At 42.5% G+C, this 23,707-nt stretch overlaps 1 protein-coding gene across 16 annotated transcripts in view; it reads right to left on the minus strand.

Annotated features, from left to right (window-relative positions):
* nfia (nuclear factor I/A) overlaps positions 1–23,707 on the minus strand; it is an 801,190-nt gene that overhangs the window by 113,458 nt on the left and 664,025 nt on the right. For 9 of the 16 annotated variants that reach the window (XM_078561178.1, XM_078561177.1, XM_078561188.1 and 6 more), the window contains 2 exons: positions 11,838–11,912; positions 10,376–10,504 (listed from right to left, as the gene is read on the minus strand). The exons of 2 other annotated variants lie outside the window; for them this stretch is intronic. In XM_078561178.1, the coding sequence (XP_078417304.1) occupies positions 10,376–10,504; positions 11,838–11,912 (204 nt within the window). The remainder of the gene's footprint in view (positions 1–10,375; positions 10,505–11,837; positions 11,913–23,707) is intronic. 5 more of the 16 variants (XM_078561181.1, XM_078561193.1, XM_078561187.1 and 2 more) reach the window with 2 other exon arrangements.

Raw genomic sequence — 23,707 nt, forward strand, 5'->3', positions numbered from 1 at the left:
ACTGTCCACCAATATCCATTACAAGCCTACCGACTCCCACAGCTACCTCGACTACAGCTCCTCACACCCCGCTTCCTGTAAGGACTCCATCCCATTCTCTCAGTTCTTTCGCCTCCGTCGCATCTGTTCTGATGATGCTACCTTCAAAAACAGTTCCTCTGACAGGTCCTCCTTCTTCCTTAACCGAGGTTTTCCCACCCACGGTCGTTGACAAGGCCCTCAACCGTGTCCGGCCCATCTCCCGTGCATCCGCCCTCACGCCCTCTCCTCCCTCCCAGAAACATCATAGGGTCCCCCTTTGTCCTCACTTATCACCCCACCAGCCTCCGCATTCAAAGGATCATCCTCCGCCATCTCCAGCATGATGCCACCACCAAACACATCTTCCCTTCACCCCCCCGGCGGCATTCCGTAGGGATCATTCCCTCCGGGACACCCTGGTCCACTCCTCAACCCCCACCTATGGCACCTCCCCATGCCCACGCAAAAGATGCAACACCTGCCCCTTCACTTCCTCTCTCCTCACCGTCCAAGGGCCCAAACACTCCTTTCAAGTGAAGCAGCATTTCACTTGCATTTCCCCTAACTCAGTCTACTGCATTTGTTGCTCCCAAAGCGGTCTCCTCTACATTGGAGAGACCAAACGTAAACTGGGCGACCACTTTGCAGAACACCTGCGGTCTGTCCGCAAGAAAGACCCAAACCTCCCTGTCGCTTGCCATTTTAACACTCCACCCTGCTCTCTTGCCCATATGTCTGTCCTTGGCTTGCTGCATTGTTCCAGTGAAGCCCAACGCAAACTGGAGGAACAGCACCTCATCTTCCGACTAGGCACTTTACAGCCTTCCGGACTGAATATTGAATTCAACAACTTTAGATCTTGAACTCCCTCCTCCATCCCCACCCTCTTTCCGTTTCTTCCCCCTCCCTTTTGTTTTTTTCCAATAATTTATATAGATTTTTCTTTTCCCACCTATTTCCATTATTTTTAAATCTATACCTTTAATGCCCTGTTAGTCTTTCCACCCCACCCCCACTAGAGCTGTACCTTGAGTGTCCTGCCATCCATTCTTAATTAGCACATTCGTTTAGATAATATCACCACCTTCAACACCTCTTTGTTCCTTTGTCTGTGACATCTTTTGATTATCTGCTCCTATCACTGCTTGCTTGTCCCTACAACCACTGCCCCCCAGCCAAAACTTCTCTCCCCCCACCTTAAACCAGCTTATATTTCACCCCTCTCCTAATATTACTCAGTTCTGTTGAAGGGTCATGAGGACTTGAAACGTCAACTCTTTTCTTCTCCACCGATGCTGCCAGACCTGCTGAGTTTTTCCAGGTAATTCTGTTTTTGTTTTTGTTAACACTGTAGTCATTTATTGCAAAATCAAAGACATTTTTGTCACTTATAGACAGCATGTATTTGAAGAGAACACATTTAATATCCCCTATCCTGTCATTCCATGCTAAGGACAAAGAGGTTTGCATCACTGACTTACAAGCCAACTTGCAAACAATTTGCACTTCTGGCCAGAAAGTCTAGAAATGAGGCAATTAGGCCTCTTTACAGCTTCCATCATGAATGTCATTTTTTGTGGAAATGTAAAAGACCAAATGAATGCTGCTCTTTGTCAAAGGGATTCAAACTATGCAGTGTAGCTAAAATTGCTTAAAAATGTGGTTATAAGGAAAGTGAAGTCTCATTGTTGCAACTCAGATTCACACTCCGTAGGTGTGAGATGGCTGCTCAGACAAAGCTACATAGGAAGTTCAATATCTCGAAAAAACAGCAGTAGAGGATTTTTTTGGGTTTCATTAACATCTAAAAAAAGGGCAAAGTCCAATTACATCTAGAAATGTTTGTCTGTTTGTTTCTTATGACCAAGGGATCGAGACTCAAAGAGCGTGCACACGTACAACATTGTTACTAGAGTCAAAAGGTCAGTGCTCTACTTATAGCACCATACTGACATGAGGCAAGGCCACTCCCTGGTTCCAGATCCTCCTAAAGCTATTTCAGGTCTTGAAGATTTTGTAACGACAAACCTGTCAATGTTTCTCAGCTTAATTATCTAATTATCCAGTTGAAATATGTGAAGAGGATTGGAAGAAACCTATTAAAAAATCAGTTCACAATTAAAGTTCTGGTTTTCCTTCACAAAAAGATCATTTTGTAAAATCCATGAGCTTCTAAAAATGAAAACAGCTGCCATTTACTTAGCGCACTTGCATTGAATTTTTGAAGAAGCCAGTCAGAGGTACTAAAAAAGACATTGTAATTTTTTAAAAAATGATCAGTCAAACTGTTCCTGTTAGACAGGTGAACTCAATGCTCCATTGTTCTATTCAGAATAAATTTAGATACAGCTGTATATGAGAAATACAAAACTTTGAAAGAGAAAAAGAGGGCTGTTTTCAATTTTAGTTTCCTTTCTTAAATAATTTGAGCTTTTTAGAGTTGCCATTAAAAGAAATACAACACAAGAAGTGTACAAATATTAAAAGAATAGGCACCACTTCAAATACTCAGTAATGTGGTGCAGAGGTGTGCAGATCAGGAAGTTCCAGGTTTGATCCTTGGATTTTCTTTTATTCATTCATGGATCTGAGTGTCGTTGGCTAGGCCAGCATTTGTTGCCCTTGAGAAGGTGGTGGCGAGCTGCCTTCTTGAAGCTGCAGTCCCTATGGTGTAGGTACGCCCACAGTGCTGTTAGGGAGGGAGTTCCAGGATTTTGACCCAGCGACAGTGAAGGAGCGTGATACATTTCCAAGTCAGGATGGTGAGTGGCTTGGAGAGGAACTTCCAGGTGGTGGTGTTCCCATATATCTGCTGCCCTTGTCCTTGTAGATGGTAGAGGTTGTGGGTTTGGAAGGTGCTTTCTCGGAGCCTTGGTGAGTTCCAGCTGTGCATCTTGTAGATGGTACACACTGCTGCCACAATGCATCAGTGGTGGAGGGAGTGAATGTTTGTGGATGGGATGCCAATCAAGTGGACGTCTTTGTCCTGAATGGTGTCAAGCTTCTTGAGTGTTGTTGGAGCTGCACTCATCCAGGCAAGTGGGGAGTATTCCATCATACTCCTGACTTGTGCCTTGTAGGTGGTAGACAGACTTTGGGGAGTCAAGAGGTAAGTTACTCGCCACAAGATTCTTAGCATTTGACCTGCTCTTGTCGCCACATTATTTATTTGGCTGGTCCAGTTCAGTTTCTGATCAATGGTAATTCCCAGGGAGTTGACAGTGGGGGATTCAGCGATGGTGATGCCATTGAATGTCAAGGGGCAATGGTTAGGTTCTCTCTTGTCTGGCACTTGTGTGGCACAAATGTAACTTGCCACTTGTCAGCCCAAGCCTGGATATTGTTCAGGTCTTGCTGCATTTGGACATGGGCTACTTCAGTTTCTGAGGAGTCACAAATGGTGCTGAACATTATGCAATCATTAGCGAACATCCCCACTTCTGACCTTCTGGTGGAAGGAAGGTCATTGAAGAAACAGCTGAAGATGGTTGGGCCTAGGACACTACCCTGAGGAACTCCTTCAGTGATGTCCTGGAACTGAGGTGATTGTCCTCCAACAACCACAGCCATCTTCCTTTGTGCTAGGTACGACTCCAACCAGCAGAGAGTTTTCCCCCAATTCCCACTGACTCCAGTTTTGCTAGGGCTCCTTGATACTTGGTCAGATGCTGCCTTGATGTCAAGGGCAGTCACTCTCACCTCACTCGGGAGTTTAGCTCTTTCATCCATGTTTGAACCAGGGTTAGGAACTAAGTGGCCCTGGTAGAACTGAAACCGAGCATCAGTGAGCAGTTTATTGTTAAGCAAGTGCCGCTTGATAGCATTGCTGATGACCTCTTCCATCACTTTACTAATGATTGAGATTGGGCTGATGGGATTGTAATTAGCTGGGTTGGATTTGTCCTGCTTTTGGAGCACAGGACATACCTGGGCACGTTTTCACATAGCCGGACAGATGCCAGTGTAGTAGCTGTACTGGAACAGCTTGGCTAGGGGTGTGGCAAGTTCTGGAGCACCGGTCTTCAGTGCTATTGCTGGGATATTGTCAGGGCCCATAGCCTTTGCAGTATCCAGTGCCTTCAGCTGTTTCTTGATATCATGTGGAGTGAATTGAATTGGCTGAAGACTGGCATCTGTGATGCTGGGGACCTCTGGAGGATGCTAAGATGGATCACCTACTCGGCACTTCTGGCTGAAGAATGTTGCAAATGTTTCAGCCTTTTCTTTTGCACTGATGTGCTGGGCTACCCCATCATTAAGGATGGGGATATTTGTGGGCCTGCCACAGACCCAGTCCAGCAACTATGTCCAGCTCCGTCTGTAGTGGTGCTACTGAGTCACTCTTCATGACGAACACTGAAGTCCACCAGAGTACATTCTGTGCCCTTGCCGCCCTCGGTGCTTCTTCCAGTGGTGTTCAACATAGCGCAATACTGAATCATCACCTGATGGGGGCGGTACATGGTAATCAGCAGGAGGTTTCATTGCCTTGTTTGACCTCGTGCCATTAGACTTCTTGGGGTCCAGAGTCGATGTTGAGGATTCCCAGGATTGTATACCAGTGTGTCACCACCTCTGCTGGGTCTGTCCTGCCAGCGGGTCAGGATATACCCAGGGATGGTGATGGTGGTGTCTGGGACATTATCTGTAAGGCATGATTCTGTGAGAATGAGTGCTGTTGCTTGACTAGTCTGTGAAACAGCTCTCCCAATTTTGGCACTACCCCCCACATGTTAGTAAGGAGGACTTTGCAGGGTTGACAGGGCTGAGTTTGCTGTTGTGGTGCCGTCGTCCAGTTTCATTCCTTTTAGCGGTTTGATACAATTGAGTGCATTAAAGAGCTCTGTGGGTCTGGAGTCACACGTAGGCCAGACCAGTTAAGGATAGCAGATTTCCTTAGTGAGTAAGATGGGTTTTTATGACAATCAACAATGGGTTCAGGTTTTTAGTGAATTCAAATTTCACTGGGATTCAAACCCCAGTCCCCAGAGCATTAGCCTGGGTCTCTGGATTACTAGCCCAGTGACAATACCACTACACTACAGCCTCGCCTCCCCAGATTGTGCCAAGTTAGTCAATATCAACTGGTGAGAATGCTGCAATAAGGATCAGGTTCAGACAACTACTCATTTAAAGTTATTTTTGTTTAACCCGTCTTACTACTTAGTTTCCTGAATCAAGCATGTGTGGGTAAAGATGTTGTTGTGAGTATTCTAAGCTTCAACATTTCCTGTGTAAATTGTTTGTAGGTGGGAGGTTTGAGAATATTTAGTATAATTGTCCTCTTCACTGAAACTTTAAAGTACCTTGAAAGTACAAATGTTAATAAAGGACTGAAATGTCAGCTTAGTGGACTGTACACATTGGTGTGCTCAAGTATTGGAGAATATAAATGAGCAATTTTATTTTTTTTAAGTAGCCTTTTTGTCTTTGTTGAAGAGAGCTATTTTACTGCTAGGAAATTAGGAATTTTCCATTTCTAACATTCACTTGTACAGCGAATGCTTGATGCATGGTAAAGTTCCCTTTACTCTGCCAGAACAATGTGATTTAACCCTGTCATCAGAAAAATACTGCAGCAATTTGATTTTTCATTTTTCACATCAGACAGCCTATTCAGTGCTTTTCTGTGCTGAACATTATATGATGTGGGCCCAATAAGAGCTAAATTGAGACTACCAGTTATTTCTTGTAATACACCCTTACAGCCAGCAATAACACATTTGCTCTATCAGTTCAGAGATGAGAAGACATTGTGCTAACCCATTGTGCCACCCAGCTTACTATCAAATTAAAATTTTATGAGCAATCAATCCTATTTTTAAAATTACCCTATTGTCCTTTGGATTATTGTTGCATTGAGAGCAGGCCTTGACTGCAGACTACAACTTGTTGCAAAACCCAGGGAGCAGAGTTTCCAGCAATAATGGAGTAAGATCAGCTAGGCTAAACTTCACTTGTGGCAGCAGTAAACAAAGGAAAAAGAGGTGGAGGGGGGGTGAACATTAAAAAAGATTATCTGAAAGATCAATGGGTTTCCAACACATCCTTCTCTTCTGACTAGTTCCTTCCCACGAGCATTCGTATGTCCAAATCATAATAGTATCTCATTTTCATTACTGCTGGCAACCGGAAAATTACATTACGGCTGCCAGGAGGATTTTTGCTGTCAAATGCAGCTTGAAAGCAATCAGCAGTCTCAGCTCTTTGGTGATCAAAGATTCACCTCCTTCTTCACACCCCATAAAAAAAGTTATTTGGTGGAATAGTGTCTGGTTTTGTAGTATCCAAATGTCACTTTGTTCAGTGCTTGTCAGATCATTCAATGTGAAAGTAAAATTAAATAAGTTTTGCCCTGCTTTGAGCAACCACTCCAAACCTTGTTCAACCTGAAGTTCCAAATCACCACAGTAAAAAAATACATTGAACTCCAGCCTCCAAAGGCAACAGCAAATAAAATGGTGTCACCATAATTCCAGAAGGTGGGTTATTGGTATAAAAAAAACAAAGTCTTGCCAAAGTGCGTAATTTTAATTGTGGATCAAAGGGAACATAAATAATTTGCAATTCAAGAATGTAGCAGAATCCAGAAAGTTGGCAAGGAAAGGAGATAAAACTGTTTGTGGATTGAATTGCTTAGGGAGTACTTAGGACCTATCATTTGTTACGACAGTTGCAGAACTAATTGATTAAGACGCTATGACTAATGATCTGTGTATAAAGGTTTGTTTTTAGGTCCAGACGAATAACTACATTTATATACCTTGACACCTAAATGTATGCAAAGCCCAGTCTAGATTGTTTTCAGGCAGGATTTTTTGAAGTTGTTGTAATAGATTAATTTTCTTTCAAAAAACCTCATCCTATCTTCCTGTTGTACAATAGCTATGAAATAGCTTTAGATTGAGCAAAAGTAGCTAAATTATAACTGAATTTAATACCTTATTTAAACATCAATTCAAAAAACATAAATAAACTAAATTAAGACACATTGTGCCTTGGTTGTGAAAAGCGGAGTATTGCAATGTCTGTTAAATGACAATTTGAAGACTACTTATAAAAGCTGCAAAGGAAGAAATGTTATTAACATATGTACACATTAAGATTCTTCTACCTCTAAACAGAAAGAAAAATGTAGTGCATTAAGAATAAATGTGCATTTATATTAGCTTTTTATTGCTCAGGAGAGCATCCCGAAACGCTTTTTAAAAAATTAATTCATGGGATGTGGGCGTCACTGGCTGCCCAGCCCTAACTGCCCTTGTTCAGAGGGCACAAATTGCTGGTTTCCTTCCCTAAAGGGCATTAGTGAACCAGATGGGCTTTTACAAGAATCGGCAATGATTTATACTGAATTTAAATTCCACCATCTGCCATGGCAGGATTCGAACCCGGGTCCCCAGAGAATTACCCTGGGTCTCTGGATTACTAGTCCGGTGACAATACCACCACGCCATGATCTCTCTCCTTCTCACCCAGGAGAATAGTCGTTGTTGCAGTGTAAGGAAATGCAATGGTAAATTTGCGCACGGCAATGTCCCACTAACAGCATTGACCAGTTAACCATTTTTGATAGCATTGGTTGAAGCTTCTGCCCTTCTTCATCTAGTGGGTTGGGTCCAACTGAGAGTGCAAACAGGACCTCGTTTTAACATCATTTCTGAAAGGCAGAACCTGCAGCAATGCAGTACTCTCTCATTGCTGTAATTATCCATCAACCTAGATTATGTGCTCCCATTAAGGAATAGGACTTGAACTCACAGCCTTCTGATGCAGAGACAAGGATGTTAGCAATGAGAAAAGACTATTACTTATCCTTAAAAATACTCTCTTACGTCCTTTTCTCCAATATCACACATTATCTTATTTATTTCCACAAATCAACATCTTACCTATTCAATACTAATTGAAGCTTGCTCTTTGTGCTTGAAGATATGACAACCCATTTAGAAGATTAACATAAATGGTGACATTGGTAGCAAATAGTGAATAAAGAATGAAAGCAATTGTTTTTACTTCAAGACTCATCTGTACCGCTCTTATGAAATAAAATCTGCTACCACACTTGCTGGTAATTGGCTTTTGTTCTATGTCTGCAAATTAATAGGCTATTGATTTCCCTCTTTAGATTCATAAAGCAGAGAAGGAAGCTATTTGGTCCATCGTGTTTATGCTGGTTCGTTGAAGAGCTACCCAATTAGGTTCACCTCACTGCTATAGAAGCATGGTAACAGCAGTTTTTATCTCCTAAACATGCATGATGTTTAAATGGAACTGATACTTCACAACTATTTTTTCAAATCTTAGGTTAATTTTAGTCATGCAGTTGGCTTCAGCTGGTGACAGGACTAATAGTCAAGATTAAAAGTAAGGTTTACAAAGCATTTGAGTAATGACACAAGAGTTCAAATTTCTCTATGTTGGTCAGCTCCCAATTTCAGTCATATTACTGCGAAGAAGTACTGAGCACAAGTTGGAAGATTCCCCACAGAGAGGAACGAAAAGTCAAAGACAGAGTCAGCTGCAGACTCCTATACTTATTAGGAGATGACAGGTACAGATTGATGCTTCGGAGCAGACCACAAGCCCAGTGTAGTCTTTGGGGATCACAAAACCGGGTTTTTAACTAGATATTGTACTTATGATACATAGTACCCCCTTTAGTTTCACATTTTCAAGGTCCTCCCCTACACCTACATTTGTTTTAACTTCAATAGTCTTTTTGAAGTTTTGGAAAATAGCTTCTGCTAATGATAACTGAATTGTAGAAAATTTGTGTAAATGAGCTTGAATGGGTCGTCTCTCACTGTGTCCTCCCTGTGGGAAAATATCTTTATTCTCGTCATTCCCTCATTCACTATTCACCTACTTTTGAGGTATTTTTGTCCCAAACCTCTGCCTATGATGCAGCATAAAGGCCCTCCAGATGGTGCATAGGATAGTCTGAGGGTATTCCGACTTTTCCTCCCTTTCTGTCTTTAGAACATGACAGGCCTTCATAGAATGCTGTTAGATGGTGCATCCAAGAATGAGAACATACTGCGTGAAGAACAATAGGTTAAAAAACATGAATCCTAACACTTCCCTGGCACAGAACTTGTTACAAACTCACTTCTATCTTAAAAGTATAATCTTTCAAATACAACAGTAGCTACAGTGGAAAAGTGAATTAGTAGAGTATCATGTAACAACAGACACCCCATTGACATCACCAATGGGTCTTGAAGGAAACATGCCAGTGGAGGGCAATAGAGTTCAGTGGAGCTCTGATCCTTTCATGCAGTTTTGAAGCCATGATTCACTATTAATCAGCACCATCCAATTTTTATTGGCAGATGTATAGCACTAAAACTTACCTGTTTCCTTCATTCCATTCAAGGATAAGAACTATGTTGAATTCCAACTTGTTTTGTGTGCACACATTGAAATCAATTGTAGGGACAGGCACAGTAGCTGGACTCTTTCATTCTGCTAGTGGAAATAGCTATTCACTGTGAAGTTTATGAAAATAGAGCTGGTTTGAAAACCACACTTATGAAAAGCAAAAGGGCAATAGGTATGGGTTATGGTCATTTACTTTGAATCTCTCTTACCCCCAAGAAATGCTCTCTAGCAGTTTCAGAAAATATGGCACCTGAAGTTCACCTGCATTAATTTTTTTATTCAGCTGTAGTTTTACATTGAGAATCCCAGAAAGCTGAGTCTGGTTCTATGTAAGGCAGAGATTTCATTTTTAATCAAACTCTGGAAAAATGTGCATTTATTCATCATTAATTGCTGAAGTTGTACATATAAGATAATTGGACATTCCATAATGTCGAAAGCTCAAATGTATTCAGCAGACAGTCACTTATCTTTGAGCAATTTTGTAATTTCTTAATTTTAGTAACAAGATGAAAGGAGATTAGATGGGAAAATGGTCCAGCTGAGACATGTGTCATTAATTATTACAACAACCAGACACAGCAAATTATAATAGGCACATATAATGAAGTCATTGAAAGGGGTTTTAAATATAGCTTGAATAAAAAAGCTGATTTTTAAAAAAAATCACTGAATTGACAGAAAACATGGGTAGCAACCAGCTGTTAACAAAACCACTGAACTTTGATTTTATTTAAAAACTTATAAGTAGTCACCAATATGAGTCCTTTCCCTCTTATTCTACAACCAGGCTAAAAAAAACACTGCTTTTAGGGTTTATAACCCACAATGCACACAAGGAATTCTTTCCTAGAGCTTTTATTTTCTGTACTAGCAGTAATTCAAGGCACCAAACTACAAGCTACTTGGCCAAGACCCTATACTCTTTAGTAGGAGCTACAGGGAAGGGCTCTCAGCGGCCGTGCCTCACCTCTGGGTGCTGTAATCACAGGCCGATGATGATGTGTAAATGCCGTTCGAGGGGAGGAGGTCTGCGAAGGCGTGGGACTGCTGAAACCAGACTTCTCTGACTTCTTTAGTGTAGTAGGCGATGGCATTCCTGGCAAGAATGATCGATAAGTGCAATTTTAATAATGCTAGGTCATGAAACGACAGCCTGTGCAATGTGGAGGGGGAAGGGTGGGGGGTGTAAAAGCAGCATGAGTTGGGGGAAGAGAGAAGAGGAGGGAAAAGGGAAGAGATTGCAGACAGAGAGAGTTAGGCAGCGCAAAAAGCATTCTGCATCATTCACGTTCTATGGTGCCTCAGCATGTTTACTTAGCAACTTCAAACAACATTCCTTGTCAGGTTAATAATAGAGGAAAGAGAGTATGCATGCAAGAAAATGTTTTCAAGTATGAGCTACATTCATAAACCATGCCGTTCTATCTAAACTAAACCTGCAAAAGAATTCCATTGGCGTTTTAGACTGAAAATGCCAGAAGCGTCAAACTTCCAGTTGTTTCAAAGAATTCATAGAACGTACATTTAACACCATAATCGAGGATACTGCACAGCCACCTGGGAAACACCCAAAATACTCTACCAGTGAGTTGGCCTCATAAACCATGATTGGCAAGGCTACAGTTGGGCAATGGAAGTCAGGTCAGGAGCGAAACACTTTCTGTAGCCTGTGGATGAATGTGTAGTACTCTAATTAGCCCCTGAAATATCAGGAAATGCTAGTACCCTGAATGACCTGTCCAAATGTTCCCTTTTAAAAAGGACTTTTTATGTGGGCATTTGTCGAAATGAAGTGTTTCCCACATTGAACAGTGCCAGGTGACATGGTCACATACACACCAATGTTATGGCACATTGTTAAGCTTCAAATATCTTCAGTAGACATACTCTACTGGCTTGATGTGTTGCTAAGATCCCAGGGTCTCCGAGTCAGACTCACACCATTTCTATGGAATGTTGTTATGCGCTAAGTATCCCCAAGCCAGACACAATCCGTTGCTATGATGTGTCACTAGGCTCCAAGTAGCCCCACGTGAGACCCCACACTGTTGATGTGACATGTTGCTAGGCTCCATGTAATCTCAAGTCAAACACATTCTACTGCTATGGCCAAACACAAGACCCCAAATAGTTTCCTGTCAGATGCACACTGATGCTATGACACAGCACTAGTTGCTCCCAAGTAGCCTGCATACTCACTGGATAATATTCAACTGGTTCAATGGGCTACTTTCATTGTGTAAAAACATCTAAAGAACAATGGGTACATAATAAAGCTACAGTAAACTCATTTTCGTTGTTTTCAGCAAATGTCCAGCTTTCATCCTCTCAAAAGTATTAATACAGAGAAGTTGCATTTCATTTTCAAATCTTTGTTCCAATGTAATTAATTGACAAACAGTTCAATATTGGTAAAAAAAAATAATTACTTGAATGTACATCTGTAGACTTCAGCTGTGTGACCTTTGAGTTTGTGAGGTCACTAAAGAAATATGTTTCCGGATCTGAAAGAAACAAGCAGCAGAGGAACGGAGCAAATTTTTATATTTATTTAATGCTTAAATAATTTAAATGGTGATAAATGTACTTTCAATATAGTCAATAAGAGGAGTTTGACACTTCTTTGGCATTTTATATGCATTCTAACTTACATCCAATTAAAAAAATGTCATGCAACACATCCACTGCTGACTGCCTTTTTAGAAGCGTTCAGTGTCTGACTGCTTTAGAGTCAAATTGATCACCAATATTCACACAGCAGTGAAAAGGTGGTATGGTTAAATTTTTTGGTTGGTAGTGCAGAACTTGAGTATTGCTGAAAAAAAGAGACATGTCTAAACTTTTTGTCTTGCACTCATCAGGAGATTCGCAAGAATACCAATATAAGGGGAAATCAACAATTTATACTGTATGTGAACAGAGTGTTGATTGGTTGGCAAGTGGCATTACCATAGAGAATGCACCAGTTATGGTGATTGACAGTTACCTGCCAAGCATTGTTTGAAATTTAAACCAGGCAGCTTGACCCTGGTTGGGCAACGCATTTCCCTGAGGAATGAGTCAGTGAATGGCTGTCACTTATTTTGTTCAGCTGAGACAGGCGCAATGTATATAAATGTTCTTTCCGTCTGCAAAGAACAGGGCCCTGTGTATTAATATACGTATCTTTCAGTATACGCAAATGCGCCACATTGCAAGCCGGACTGACAATCTTAAACTAGTTTTCAGCGTAATTCTCAGCACACTGTGGATTATTAAGCAAATCTTGTCCAATCACAGAATCACATCTAATGTTGGACACTATGTTTTGAGTTTTGCAAGCATGGGTTGGTTGGGCACGGTCTGCACCCTGCTCACTGCGAACAGCAGTTGGGACATGCTGTTTGGTACGATCGGCCAGTCTTTGGGGTGTACAGCCTACATACCTAGCATCACACTGGCACTGAAATTCATATATCACATTATTCATTTGTGAGATAGGCAGAACGTCTTTTTGGCTTGGCGGCAGCATCCTGTTAGTGGCGAATACCACTTGTGTTGCTACTGCATAGTAACAGTGTGAAACAGGTAGCTTCACCTGCTGCTTAAATTTTTGAGACTCCTTGCCCTTCCAGGGTAATTTGAGATAGACTGGGCATTTTTAAGGGCCAAAAATGACGGCCTTAGGCCTGTTCGTGAGTTTGCGTAATGTACAGTGCGAAATGTTCTGATCAGGGTAGCCATTACCCTGCAGGATGCCTTTGATGCACCGTTTTTCAGCATCAAGCTTGCATGGTGAGCAAATGGCTCAGGCCCTATTTACAAGGTTGCCGACAAAACCAATTTTATAGCGTGTGGATCTGTAAGAATCCCAACGCATATATTGACCAGTGAAGCTTACTATAGACCATGGGAGAGAACCTCCTGACAGATTTCTCAACTAGTAAGTCAAGGAAGGAGAGCTCATTTGTCTGCTCCATTTCAAAGGAGAATTTGCGCGCAGGATGGAGCCCATTAAGGTATGTAAGGAAATTGTTACATGCAGCTGGGGATTTAAATATAGCAAACATAACATCTACATATCAGAAATACGCGAGGGGTAGGAGGTTAGGTGTCATTCCATCGATGACACATTTCTCATGGAACCCAACAAAGATGTTTGTGAGAGCTGGGCCTAGAGGGGATCCCATGGCAACACCACCTATTTGGGCATACATGGTGACATAAAAACTGAACTCAACTGTGTGAGTTGCCGAGTTCATAAGTTCAATGAATACTGATTCACGCAATGGTGGGGGGTCTAGATCACCATGATATAGTGCTGCAGCACAAATATCCTTCCTTAAGTAAGATATTGGTGAATAGGCCAGCAATGTGAAATGAGCACATGGACACAGCATTGCTATCGATATGCAAGTCCTGTATGGCCTTCGCAAATGTGAAGGATTCCTTCACCGTGTTTGTGGAAAACTTGGTCAAAATTGGTTGTAACAATTTTCCCAACCATTTGGCCAATTCACATTGTGCAGAACTGGTCAGAGATATGATAGGGAGTAAAGGGACATCACTATTGCGCGTCTTGGGCAGCCCATACATGCGAACCGTGAGGATGAACCCTGCAGAACTCACGCGGTAGCTCATCGCTCTTACACAAGTCCAGCAAGTGTTTTTTAGCTTACTTTCAAGCAAGATTGATGTGTCATGTTGAGCAGCAGGTCCAATGGATATGAATTTGGACCTGTCATTAAGAATGGTCTGCATTTTGTTAATACGCAGAGCCTTGTTCTTTGCAGATGGGAAGAACATGTACATACATTGTGCCCGTTTCAGCTAAACAAAATAAGTGACAGCCACTTGGGGACTCATTCCTCAGGGCAATGCCTTGACCAATCAGCGTCAAGCTGCCTGGTTTAAATTTCAAACAATGCTTGGCAGTTAACTGTCAGTCATCATCACTGGTGCATTCTCCATGGCAATGCCACTTGCCAACCAATCAACACTCTCTTCACATACAGAATAAATAGTTGTTTTCCTCTTATGTTGGTATTCTTGCAAGTGTCCTGATGCGTGCAAGACCAAAAGCTTAGACATATCCTTTTCAGCAATACTCAACTTTAATTTTTCTTTAGCAGTTCTTTGCATAACTTCCAATCCCATGGCATTAAAACTACGTTGAATGTTTTCGGCACAGACTCAATTCTCTGAAGGTAGCAAAAGACTGGGTTCTCTATCAATTAGATTGTGTCATACCAGTTCCTGATGCAGTTAATACCAGACCAGGCTAATACAAACACAATCCTTTACAGATAGTTATATGCCACTTAACTTGACTCATTTATATTTCAACCCTTTATTTTTTGAACTTGTAGAATTTCCTTAAACCCTTAATTATGTAAATGCTTAAAGTATTAATACTTGGTTTCTGAACATGACCTGAAGTTATCAGAATAATGAAGACAAACACAATTAATTTTTCAAATGAGTATTAGCTTATTTTAGTTTTTCCTTTAGAAATATTGTGTATGTATAAGTTATTTTTGCAAAATACCAATAAAAGATTTACATATCATTTACATGAGATAAACTAGTGTGTAAGGAAAAGTTTTAGCCAATAAGCAAACATACAATCGCACATAGCATAGACTGGAATTAATTTACGAGGTACATTGTTAAAATGAATGCCTAGTTCAGAGCTTATTATTAAATCCAACAGATTAAGACAATAATCATTATAAAAATCTGCTGGTAAATTCAATGAAAGTAATTTCCCATCCAGTCAAGATGGCACAAATGGGAGAGGGAAGGATGTAAAGAGGTACTTTGCTTTCTCCAGCACTTGCGATCAGTAACCTTTCCTGATTGTGTGATCTTTATTTCTTATTCTAGTGATTATCCTGCCTATTACTAGTCCCAAACATTTGCCAAAACGTATCTTTACAGTAAAAAAAAACAAATAAAAATTATTACATTGAGGTCTTGGTAATTTAAAAATATTAGCCTCATAGAATGTTGCTACATTTAAGAGATTTGTAGCCAGCCTGTGCTCACCTAAACATATTAAGTTTCTTAAGCTGGAGCTTCAGAGAACTTTACAATTATGTAGGTTAATTAGAAAGAAAATGTTATATTTTATCATTTATGTAGTCATCATCCAATACCATATAAAGCAAATACCAACTACAAAGCTGCAAAAGCCCACAACTTGCTTTCACGGGTTCCAAGTTCATTATTAAAACATTCTGCTAATTACAACAACAATTTACATTTATATAATGCCTTTAACAGAGCAAAATATCCCAAGGTGCTTCTGAAGGGCTATTAAACACAATTTGACACCAAGCCACAGAAGGAGAGATTAGGACAGATGACCAATGGCTTGATCAAAAAGGTAAGCTTTATGAAACATCTTGAGAGAAATGGAGAGGCATAGAGGTTTAGGGAGGAAGTTCCAGAGCATAGGGCTGAGGCAGCTGAAGGCATGGACACCAATATTAGAATGATTAAAATCAAGAATCACAAGATGCCAGAATTGGATGAGCGCAAAAATCATGAAGGCTTGTAGGGCTGGCTGGAGGAAATTACATAGACAGAGAGGAAAGAGGCCATGGAGGAATTTGAAAAAAGATGAGAATTTTAAAGTTGAGGCATTGCTGGACTGGAAGCCAATGTAGGTCAGCTAGCACAAGGGTGAATGGGGCTTGGTGCAAGTAAGGACATTGGCAGGAATTTTGAATGAGCTCAAGCTAGGGTGGAAGATGGAAGTCGGCAAGGACATAATTAGAATAGTCAATTGTATTAGATACTTTGAGTGGAATTTTTCCCATTCGTATTGAGTTGGAGAAATTCTGGCCATTTTTTCCCAATCTTGTTTTTCTTCCTAAGGTAATGAATCATGGTATGATATATCTCTACAAGTTACCTGCATGAGCCTAGCGAATGATTATTTCCAGGCCTTACATCACGGCTAAGCTCAATTGTGTCTCCACCAAATATGTACACAGAAGCACTTATTAGTAGAAGCCACTGCATTGGAAGCAGCAGCGATAACCATACATTTGGTTTCAGGTGGCAGCGGGTTAGCTGCCCTATTTTCACCTGGCCTGATTTTCCTTCTGTGACTGCAATGCAAAAGAAAATCTGGCAAGATGTACACATGGAGTCAACCAGCTACCTAGCAACAGCAGTCATAAAGATCAATGCCCACAATTCATTTTTCTTTCTCTTATACCAGGCTAACTGAAGCAGCTGTAGTACACCTCTATCTCTTTGAAATCAGCTAACTCACAAGGTTTTATTTCTTTTCCACACCAATTTCTTCCCCTTCTCACTCAAAGGTGCTGATAGATTGCTGGAGTATAATTTCAAGGCACTGCAGAGATTTATTTAAATGCCATTTTCATGTATGAGCCGTGACAATGAGTGAGATTAGCCTATTCATTCACAGACAAGCCCAATTCTTCTCTTATCCAAATTTGTGCATATGCAGCTTCAACAAGAGTCACGGGCAGAATCGTCCCATCCTCTCCCGTTGGCGGTGGGCGTCATGGTGGGTGGGCGGGAGAAACAATATGGCGAGAAGGCCAAAAAACGTTTTCACACTGTCATGAAACTAGTTTGCGTGGCGTTTAGATCTCCATGGCAACAAGCAGTCAACTATGTCAACCGCAAGGGCTTCTACTTGCTGAATGTTCAGCTGGTGTGCGACCACCACAAACACAACCTACAGGTCTGTGCATGATTCTCAGGGAGCATCCATGACTCCTAAATCCTGAGCAGCTCTCTGTTCCCTGGCATCTTCCGGAGTCCAGAGTGGCTGCAGGATTGGCTGCTCAGGGACAAGGGCCGTGGCTGATGATGCCCTTGCGGTGGCCTCAGGCAGCAGCAGAGTGACGGTATAACGAGGTTCATGCGGTGAAACAGACTTTAGTGGAGCAAACGACAGGCATATCAAAAATGAGGTTCCAGTGCCTCGACAGGTCCGGTGAAGTACTGCAATACAGTCCACGGAGGGTGTTGCGCATCATCGTAGCTTGCTGCGCGCTACACAGCCGGGTGCTGCAACAGGGGAAGGACCTGGCTGAGGAGGAGGTGGGGAGGATGATGGTGATGAGGTGCTTGGAGGCGAGGATGCTAGCGATGAGGTCATTGCTCTGGCCAGACAAGGCAGGCATGCTCGGTAGGCCATCATAGTTGCAAGACTTGCGGAGAATGATGATGAGGTGCAGTGAGGACAGTTCTGACATCCTCACCTTGCATCTGTGAATGTTTGACTCCTGTCAGGCTGAGGGCAGCTTGCTTACACTCTGTGGTCAGTGTCATATCATGGAGACGCAGTTGTGAAACTTTAAATGCACCTGATCCTTTGTCCACTTCAGCACCTGATCCCTTCAGGAGCACACCGTCACCAGACACAGATGCTGAAGAAATGGGGATGTCAGCCCATCTCAAAGGTGCTGAGAGCACACAGAGAGAATGACGGAACTCTGACGCCTGCCCACGACATTCTGGCAGCAATGACAAGCACCATCGAGGTACAGGCATCACTGATGTATCCAGTGAGTGTGAAACCAGACTATCACTTTGGGCTGAAGGTTAAACACTGCACAGGGAAGAGGCCCTTGACTGAGACAGCTGCCTTTATCTACTGCAGGAACCAAGGTTTCACATCTGTGTGACATGAACACTGCTCATCAGAACAAGGAGCTATAGGCAGGGAGACATTCTTGGGAGTTTATTTGCAATAGTGAACAGTATGTACAAGTGATTAATACCCGTGTCCAGGCTGTGCAGCTACATCTTCTTAACCTTCCTAACCCTGCTGCTACGTCTTGGTGCCCCCCGACATGCAGCGGAGGTGGAGGCATCCCTGTCTGTGATGACATTGGCGGACGTCCTCTGGAGGGCTAAGACCTGGAGGGTCCTAGCCTGCTTTAGGTGTCCTGCTGTGGGCCAGCTGCACCCTCCTGGGACTGTTGTGCTCAAGCTGCTGGGGTCACAAGAAGAGGGGATTTGAATAGGCCTGACATTCCCAGAGTCACATGAGTAGATGGCCCTGTGTCGAGCTTCTGGTCCTCCTCCCAATGGGTGCCAGAGGGCCCATGGCTGACTCCTTGAGGAGAAGGGGAAGCTGGACTGAGATCGAGCTGGCCCAAACGCTTCTCGCATTGATACTGTTGGAGGCCAACCAAGGCTTCAGCGATGGAGTTAAGTCCACACAGCAGTGCAGGCTTGATGTCCTGGACCAAGGTCTCCATGGCAGCTGCCATCCTACCAGTGTTGACTTCAGTGCGTCGGTATGCCGGCGCTATCACCTCAGCCTGAAGGCAGATGGACACCTCCATTGTGCCTTGCAATCTGAGGAGTGCAGCGGACATCCCTTCCTGATGTTCTCGAGATTGCCTTTGAAGCTTCAGAAACTGAGGTATGACAGGGTCCAGAGGCTCAACATCTGACTCAGACTCAGCAACATTCTGGCCTCCAGCAGTCCTCCAAGTGCCAGAAACCTGAGAAGTTCCTGCCTCTGCCTGCTGTGGATCAGACAGTGCAATGTGATCATTAGATTGTGACCCTGAGGCTACTCTAGAACAAGGTTCCAGCGAGGTGTGTCTCTCTGCATTGGTGGAGGGTGTGGGTGAGCGCTGTGATGGGTCATCAATTAGGGTGTTATCATATTCTTCTTCCAAGGTCTTTTGGGCTTGAGTCGAGGACCTGGCTTGTAGAACGCCTCGTTGCTTCCCAGATGTGCCTGTGAAAGCAAGGAGAGATAGTTTATGCATGGCAAGGGATTGTGGAACGGGGAACTCACTACAGCATGGTTGTCTGATCGATGTTGCACTGCTGTATCCTCACTTGGTTGAGCACTGCTGATCTTCACCCTCAGCACAGGAATTGTCTAGACCTTCACCGGCCAGCTGGATGGCTCTATTTTCAAAGTCTGAGAGGACCTTGATTTCAGACATTCCTCCACCAGTCTGCGACCTCTTCCTTTTGTTGTGTGCCAGCTTGTCCTGCAGGAAGACAGATGGAGCGAGTGTAAGTCAGGCCAGATGAAGAGGATGCCTGGCACATGTGGGTGGTGAGTGGTGCCATGGATGGGATGAGGACATGATCTGCAGGGCAGATGAAGGTGTGTGTGAGAGAGTGTGTGGTGATGATTCTTGAACTGGCAGTGAGTGAGGTCCCTGTGGATGTATGATGGGTTTGACAGTGTGTGAGTTGAGAGTGATGAGAAGAGTGATTTACCCTGGCGGAACGGAGGAAATCATTCATCCTCTTTCGGCACTGGGTGGTTGTCATCTTTTGAAGGGCGTTAGCGCTAACCACTGTTGCCATTGCCTCCCATGCTGGATTTGTCACCTTGCTTGCTGGTTTTCACCCAGAGGACCTCACGGTGGGCTTCCACTGCATCCAGTAGGTGCTTGAGGAACGCATTGCTAAATTTGGGGACAGTATGATTCCTCCCTTTGACAGGCATGACTTTCCAGCAGCTTTCAATTCCTTAGAGAGTGCTAGCTCTGTGCAGGGGGGCCATTTAAGTATGGCGCCCAGATTACTGAAGGCTTGAGGTGACAGCAGGGCAGGCAAATGAGAGGCCGCTCAGCCAGTGATCCAAAGAGTTTCCCGTAAATGCATTATTAATGAGGCAGGATGTGCCGGGAAGGGGACGAATTAGCACGTAAACCTGCCATGGTGGCCATCGGATAAAACAACTTTTATCGCACCCACCACTGCACTTAGTGCAAATTTAGGATGAATCCACCCACAGTCATATACATGAAGCTGGTCAATTTCTCTCTCACTGATCAAGGACATTGAGGCCGATGGATCCCTTCCTCACTGCTGCCCCACTGATAGTTAGCTAACTTAACACAGCCGAAGCATTGGATTGTGGTCCTTACAGCTTAGCTGCTCAATGGGTAAACTCATTGTATCAACAAGCCAGCTAATGCTCAATTTTATTTTGGAAATCACATCTATATCTTGGAAGCTTGTCTTTATTTACAAATTATCATGCTGGCAAGTTTAATGAGCAATACAAATACACTGCATTTAGGTTGAGCATAAATAAATGTTCCACTAGTGCACCCCCCACCCACCGTTCCTTCCCACTGATGCTAGGCAGATTTCTTCATACACAAGTTTTGCAGAAGCAATAAAGCTCATGTAAAATAAGATGTTGGCGGGGATTTAAAGAAAAGCACCCTAACCACATTAATATTGTATCTTTGTTGAGGAACTGCAAGTTAGAATAAATAACACTTCTGGATTTCTATCCACTTGCCTGCTGTAAATTCTATTTTCTTGAGCTTTCTGCTATGTTAGCACCAGCTGATGTTCTCTGCAATCAGCCATTTGTTTCAGTTGTTCAAGTGGAAGTTGGGGAAAGGAGTGGAAAGAAAACTAATCGACCCTGTTCGCCTGTATAGAACTGCCAGCCCTCTGACACTGCTACAACTAGTGAAGCGGAATAAAAGCACTTCAATATATGTTGAAGAAAGCCCCTTTTGTTGATCATATAGCTAAAGAGTAAAGCAGGATGTTACTAAAACAGAGTGTTGCAAAATGGCAACAAAGGTAACTCAAAAAGTAGTGGTTAAGTGACTCCAAGCTTCGGTTTTAATAGTCTGCAGATGGTTGGAGGAACTTAGACAATAAGGAAGCCCATAGTTGAGGCCCTGGGAAAGAATGAGTTGGAATAAAGAAACAACACGACAAAGTTAAGATTCATAACGCTGAGGATGTACAGCAGTGAAGTGGAAGTGAGGTACAATATTATATTAGTAATGGCATAGTAATTGGAAATGTCCCCCATTCTATATATGCAATAGATTCTGCAATATTTAGGAAAAACTTTTAAATCAGGACTTAAAAGCAAGTTAAAGTGAAATTTTGAAATAATTAGGAGTAACATTTTCTGATTTTTATTTTTGGAAATTTGTGTTTATTTAGAGAATGAAGGGCTTTGGCTCAATTTGTCCCCTACAAGAAATGAAACCCGAGTCGTTGACAAAATACATATGCTCCGTGAGGTTGTGATACAACATACTTAAGCTACGTCTCTGAAGTCTGTTTTTTCAAGTTGTTCAGCAGCCACATAGAGAGAATGATTACCACAATACGTTGTTGCAAACCATGTTACAAATTTGCTGCAAGCAGCTAGAGTGCTGACTAACAAAAATGAAAAACTGCAGACACTCTGCTGGTTGAATGGCATGAAACAGCAGCCATGGAATGGAATATTAACTACACTGGACAAAATAAAATGGAGCAAAATAGTATCGACGGGCTCCTTTTATAGGAACTGATGGTCATCAAGTTTTCTGCTGTGTAATTTTAAAAAGTGTTTTTTTTTAAATATTTATAAAATAACTTGCCATACTGATATTTTCAGAAGATTAATTAAACCAGGAACTGACTTATTTTGGGGACAGGAGTTTGAATACAACCTAAACAGATATGAAGATATATTCTCCTTTCATTGTCAGTAAAGATCCTAAATGGACAGTCTGTCCAGACCCTGGAGGATACAAAATTATAGGGCATAAACCAACCAAAGCTCTCCACTCATTAGACAGTGCTATTGAAACAGATTATAATGGCAAGATTTATGTGGGGAATAACTTGTCATCTTGGCGCAGTAGGTTGTTTTTGTGAGGCTGGAACAAAGTTGCAGTTGCAGCAGTGCTGAAAGCTGCACAAAAACATTCTGTGCCAAGTATAACAGCGCTCGATGTGGTCACCGGGGCAAGTCGAGCCATTACTAGCATTATTTTAAAAAACTGTCTACCATGTCCAAGTAAACGTAAGAAGAAACCCACAAATAGTTAAAAATCCCAAAAGTAATCTGTTAAATCCAATTTATTTGATATCCAAAGTGAATAAAACAGACTAATCGGTGCAGCAGTCAGTGACAGAGGATTGTCTTTGCACTCCGTCAAAAGACTTATGGGCAGCATTTCCCCCCCATTGGGGAGGTTGTGCGGGAGCGGGCGCGAGCAGGCGGGTTCCCGATCCGGGCCCTGCCGCCATTTTACTTGACGTCCATCCAGAAGTGCTGTGTGCTCCCTGTGCGGGCGGTGGGGATTCCCTGATCCGGGAGTGTGCTCTTTCGCGCATGCGCGCAAAAAAGTGCACAGATCTCCCTGAGGCAAAGTGCTGCCTCAGGGAGATCGGCTCAAGATTCAAAAGTTCATCAAAGGCAGAAAAAAATATTCCTGACATGTCCCTTCTTGTGACACTGTCACATGAGCTGGGACATGTCAATTTCTTTTATTTAAACATTTTATGCAAATTTTAAAACCCTCATGAAACCTCATCCCGCCCATGGATGAGGTTTCATGTTTTTTCTGAAGGCCGCTTGGGCCCTTCACCTTAAGATTGGATGGGCATCTCAGTTGATTGTTTTAATTGCTTGTTAACTGGCCTTAGATAGTTCGGCGGGCACGCAGCCGATTCAGCTGCGTGCCCGCCAAACTGAAAGTCTAAATGATGCGGGGTGATGTCGGGACACCCGCCCGATGTCACCGCTGGTCATTTTACGCATCAGTGAGCGGGCCCCGCCCCCGCTCGCTGAAGGGAGAATTTTGCCCTATATTTCTAAGTAGTGGAAGTCCTGCTTCTACACATTTACTTGAGTCAAACAAGTTAGAAGTTTTGAAGCTATAATTGCTGTGCCTCCAAACTGGCAGCTTTATGATAATTTGCTCTCTGCTGCTACATTTTATGATCCCAACAATAAGAATTCTATTTATTTCAGGGAATTTTCCAGTTGGAATGAGGAACACAACAGACATTAGGAAAGCAATGTACTGTGGATACTGAAAATCTGAAATAAAACAGAAAATGCTGGAAATACTCAGCAGGTTAGGCAGGAGAGAGAAACAGTTTCAAATTGATGAACTTTCGTCAGAATTAGCCAAAGCAACAGACTCAGACTCAGATAAGAGTGGCATGATGCTATTTTTTCCAAATGAACATTCAACATCTACAATGTCTTTATTTGTAGAAAATTTGATCTATAGTCAACAACAAAGTAGAAAATGACAGGTGCATGTTAAGGTCCGACTCTATCCATAAAGCTAGTTTCTATACAATTGACTATGCCGGATTACACCTGATTTCCAGAGTTAAAATTGCTCATTAAATAAGCAAATTTGACCAATGCTGACTCTGTTTCCCCTGCCATTTACTCATAAGATATTTCATTCTCCATTGCTGTTTGGTCAAATGGGTCAAAATTCCTTTTCTCTTATACAATATTGGCAAATTCAAGGCTTCACAACCATAATGCCTTCGATTTTACCATTGCAGTAAGCATCCA

The sequence above is a fragment of the Cetorhinus maximus genome, chromosome 17, assembly GCF_964194155.1.
Source record: "Cetorhinus maximus chromosome 17, sCetMax3.hap1.1, whole genome shotgun sequence".
NCBI classification, from domain to species: Eukaryota; Metazoa; Chordata; class Chondrichthyes; order Lamniformes; family Cetorhinidae; genus Cetorhinus; species Cetorhinus maximus.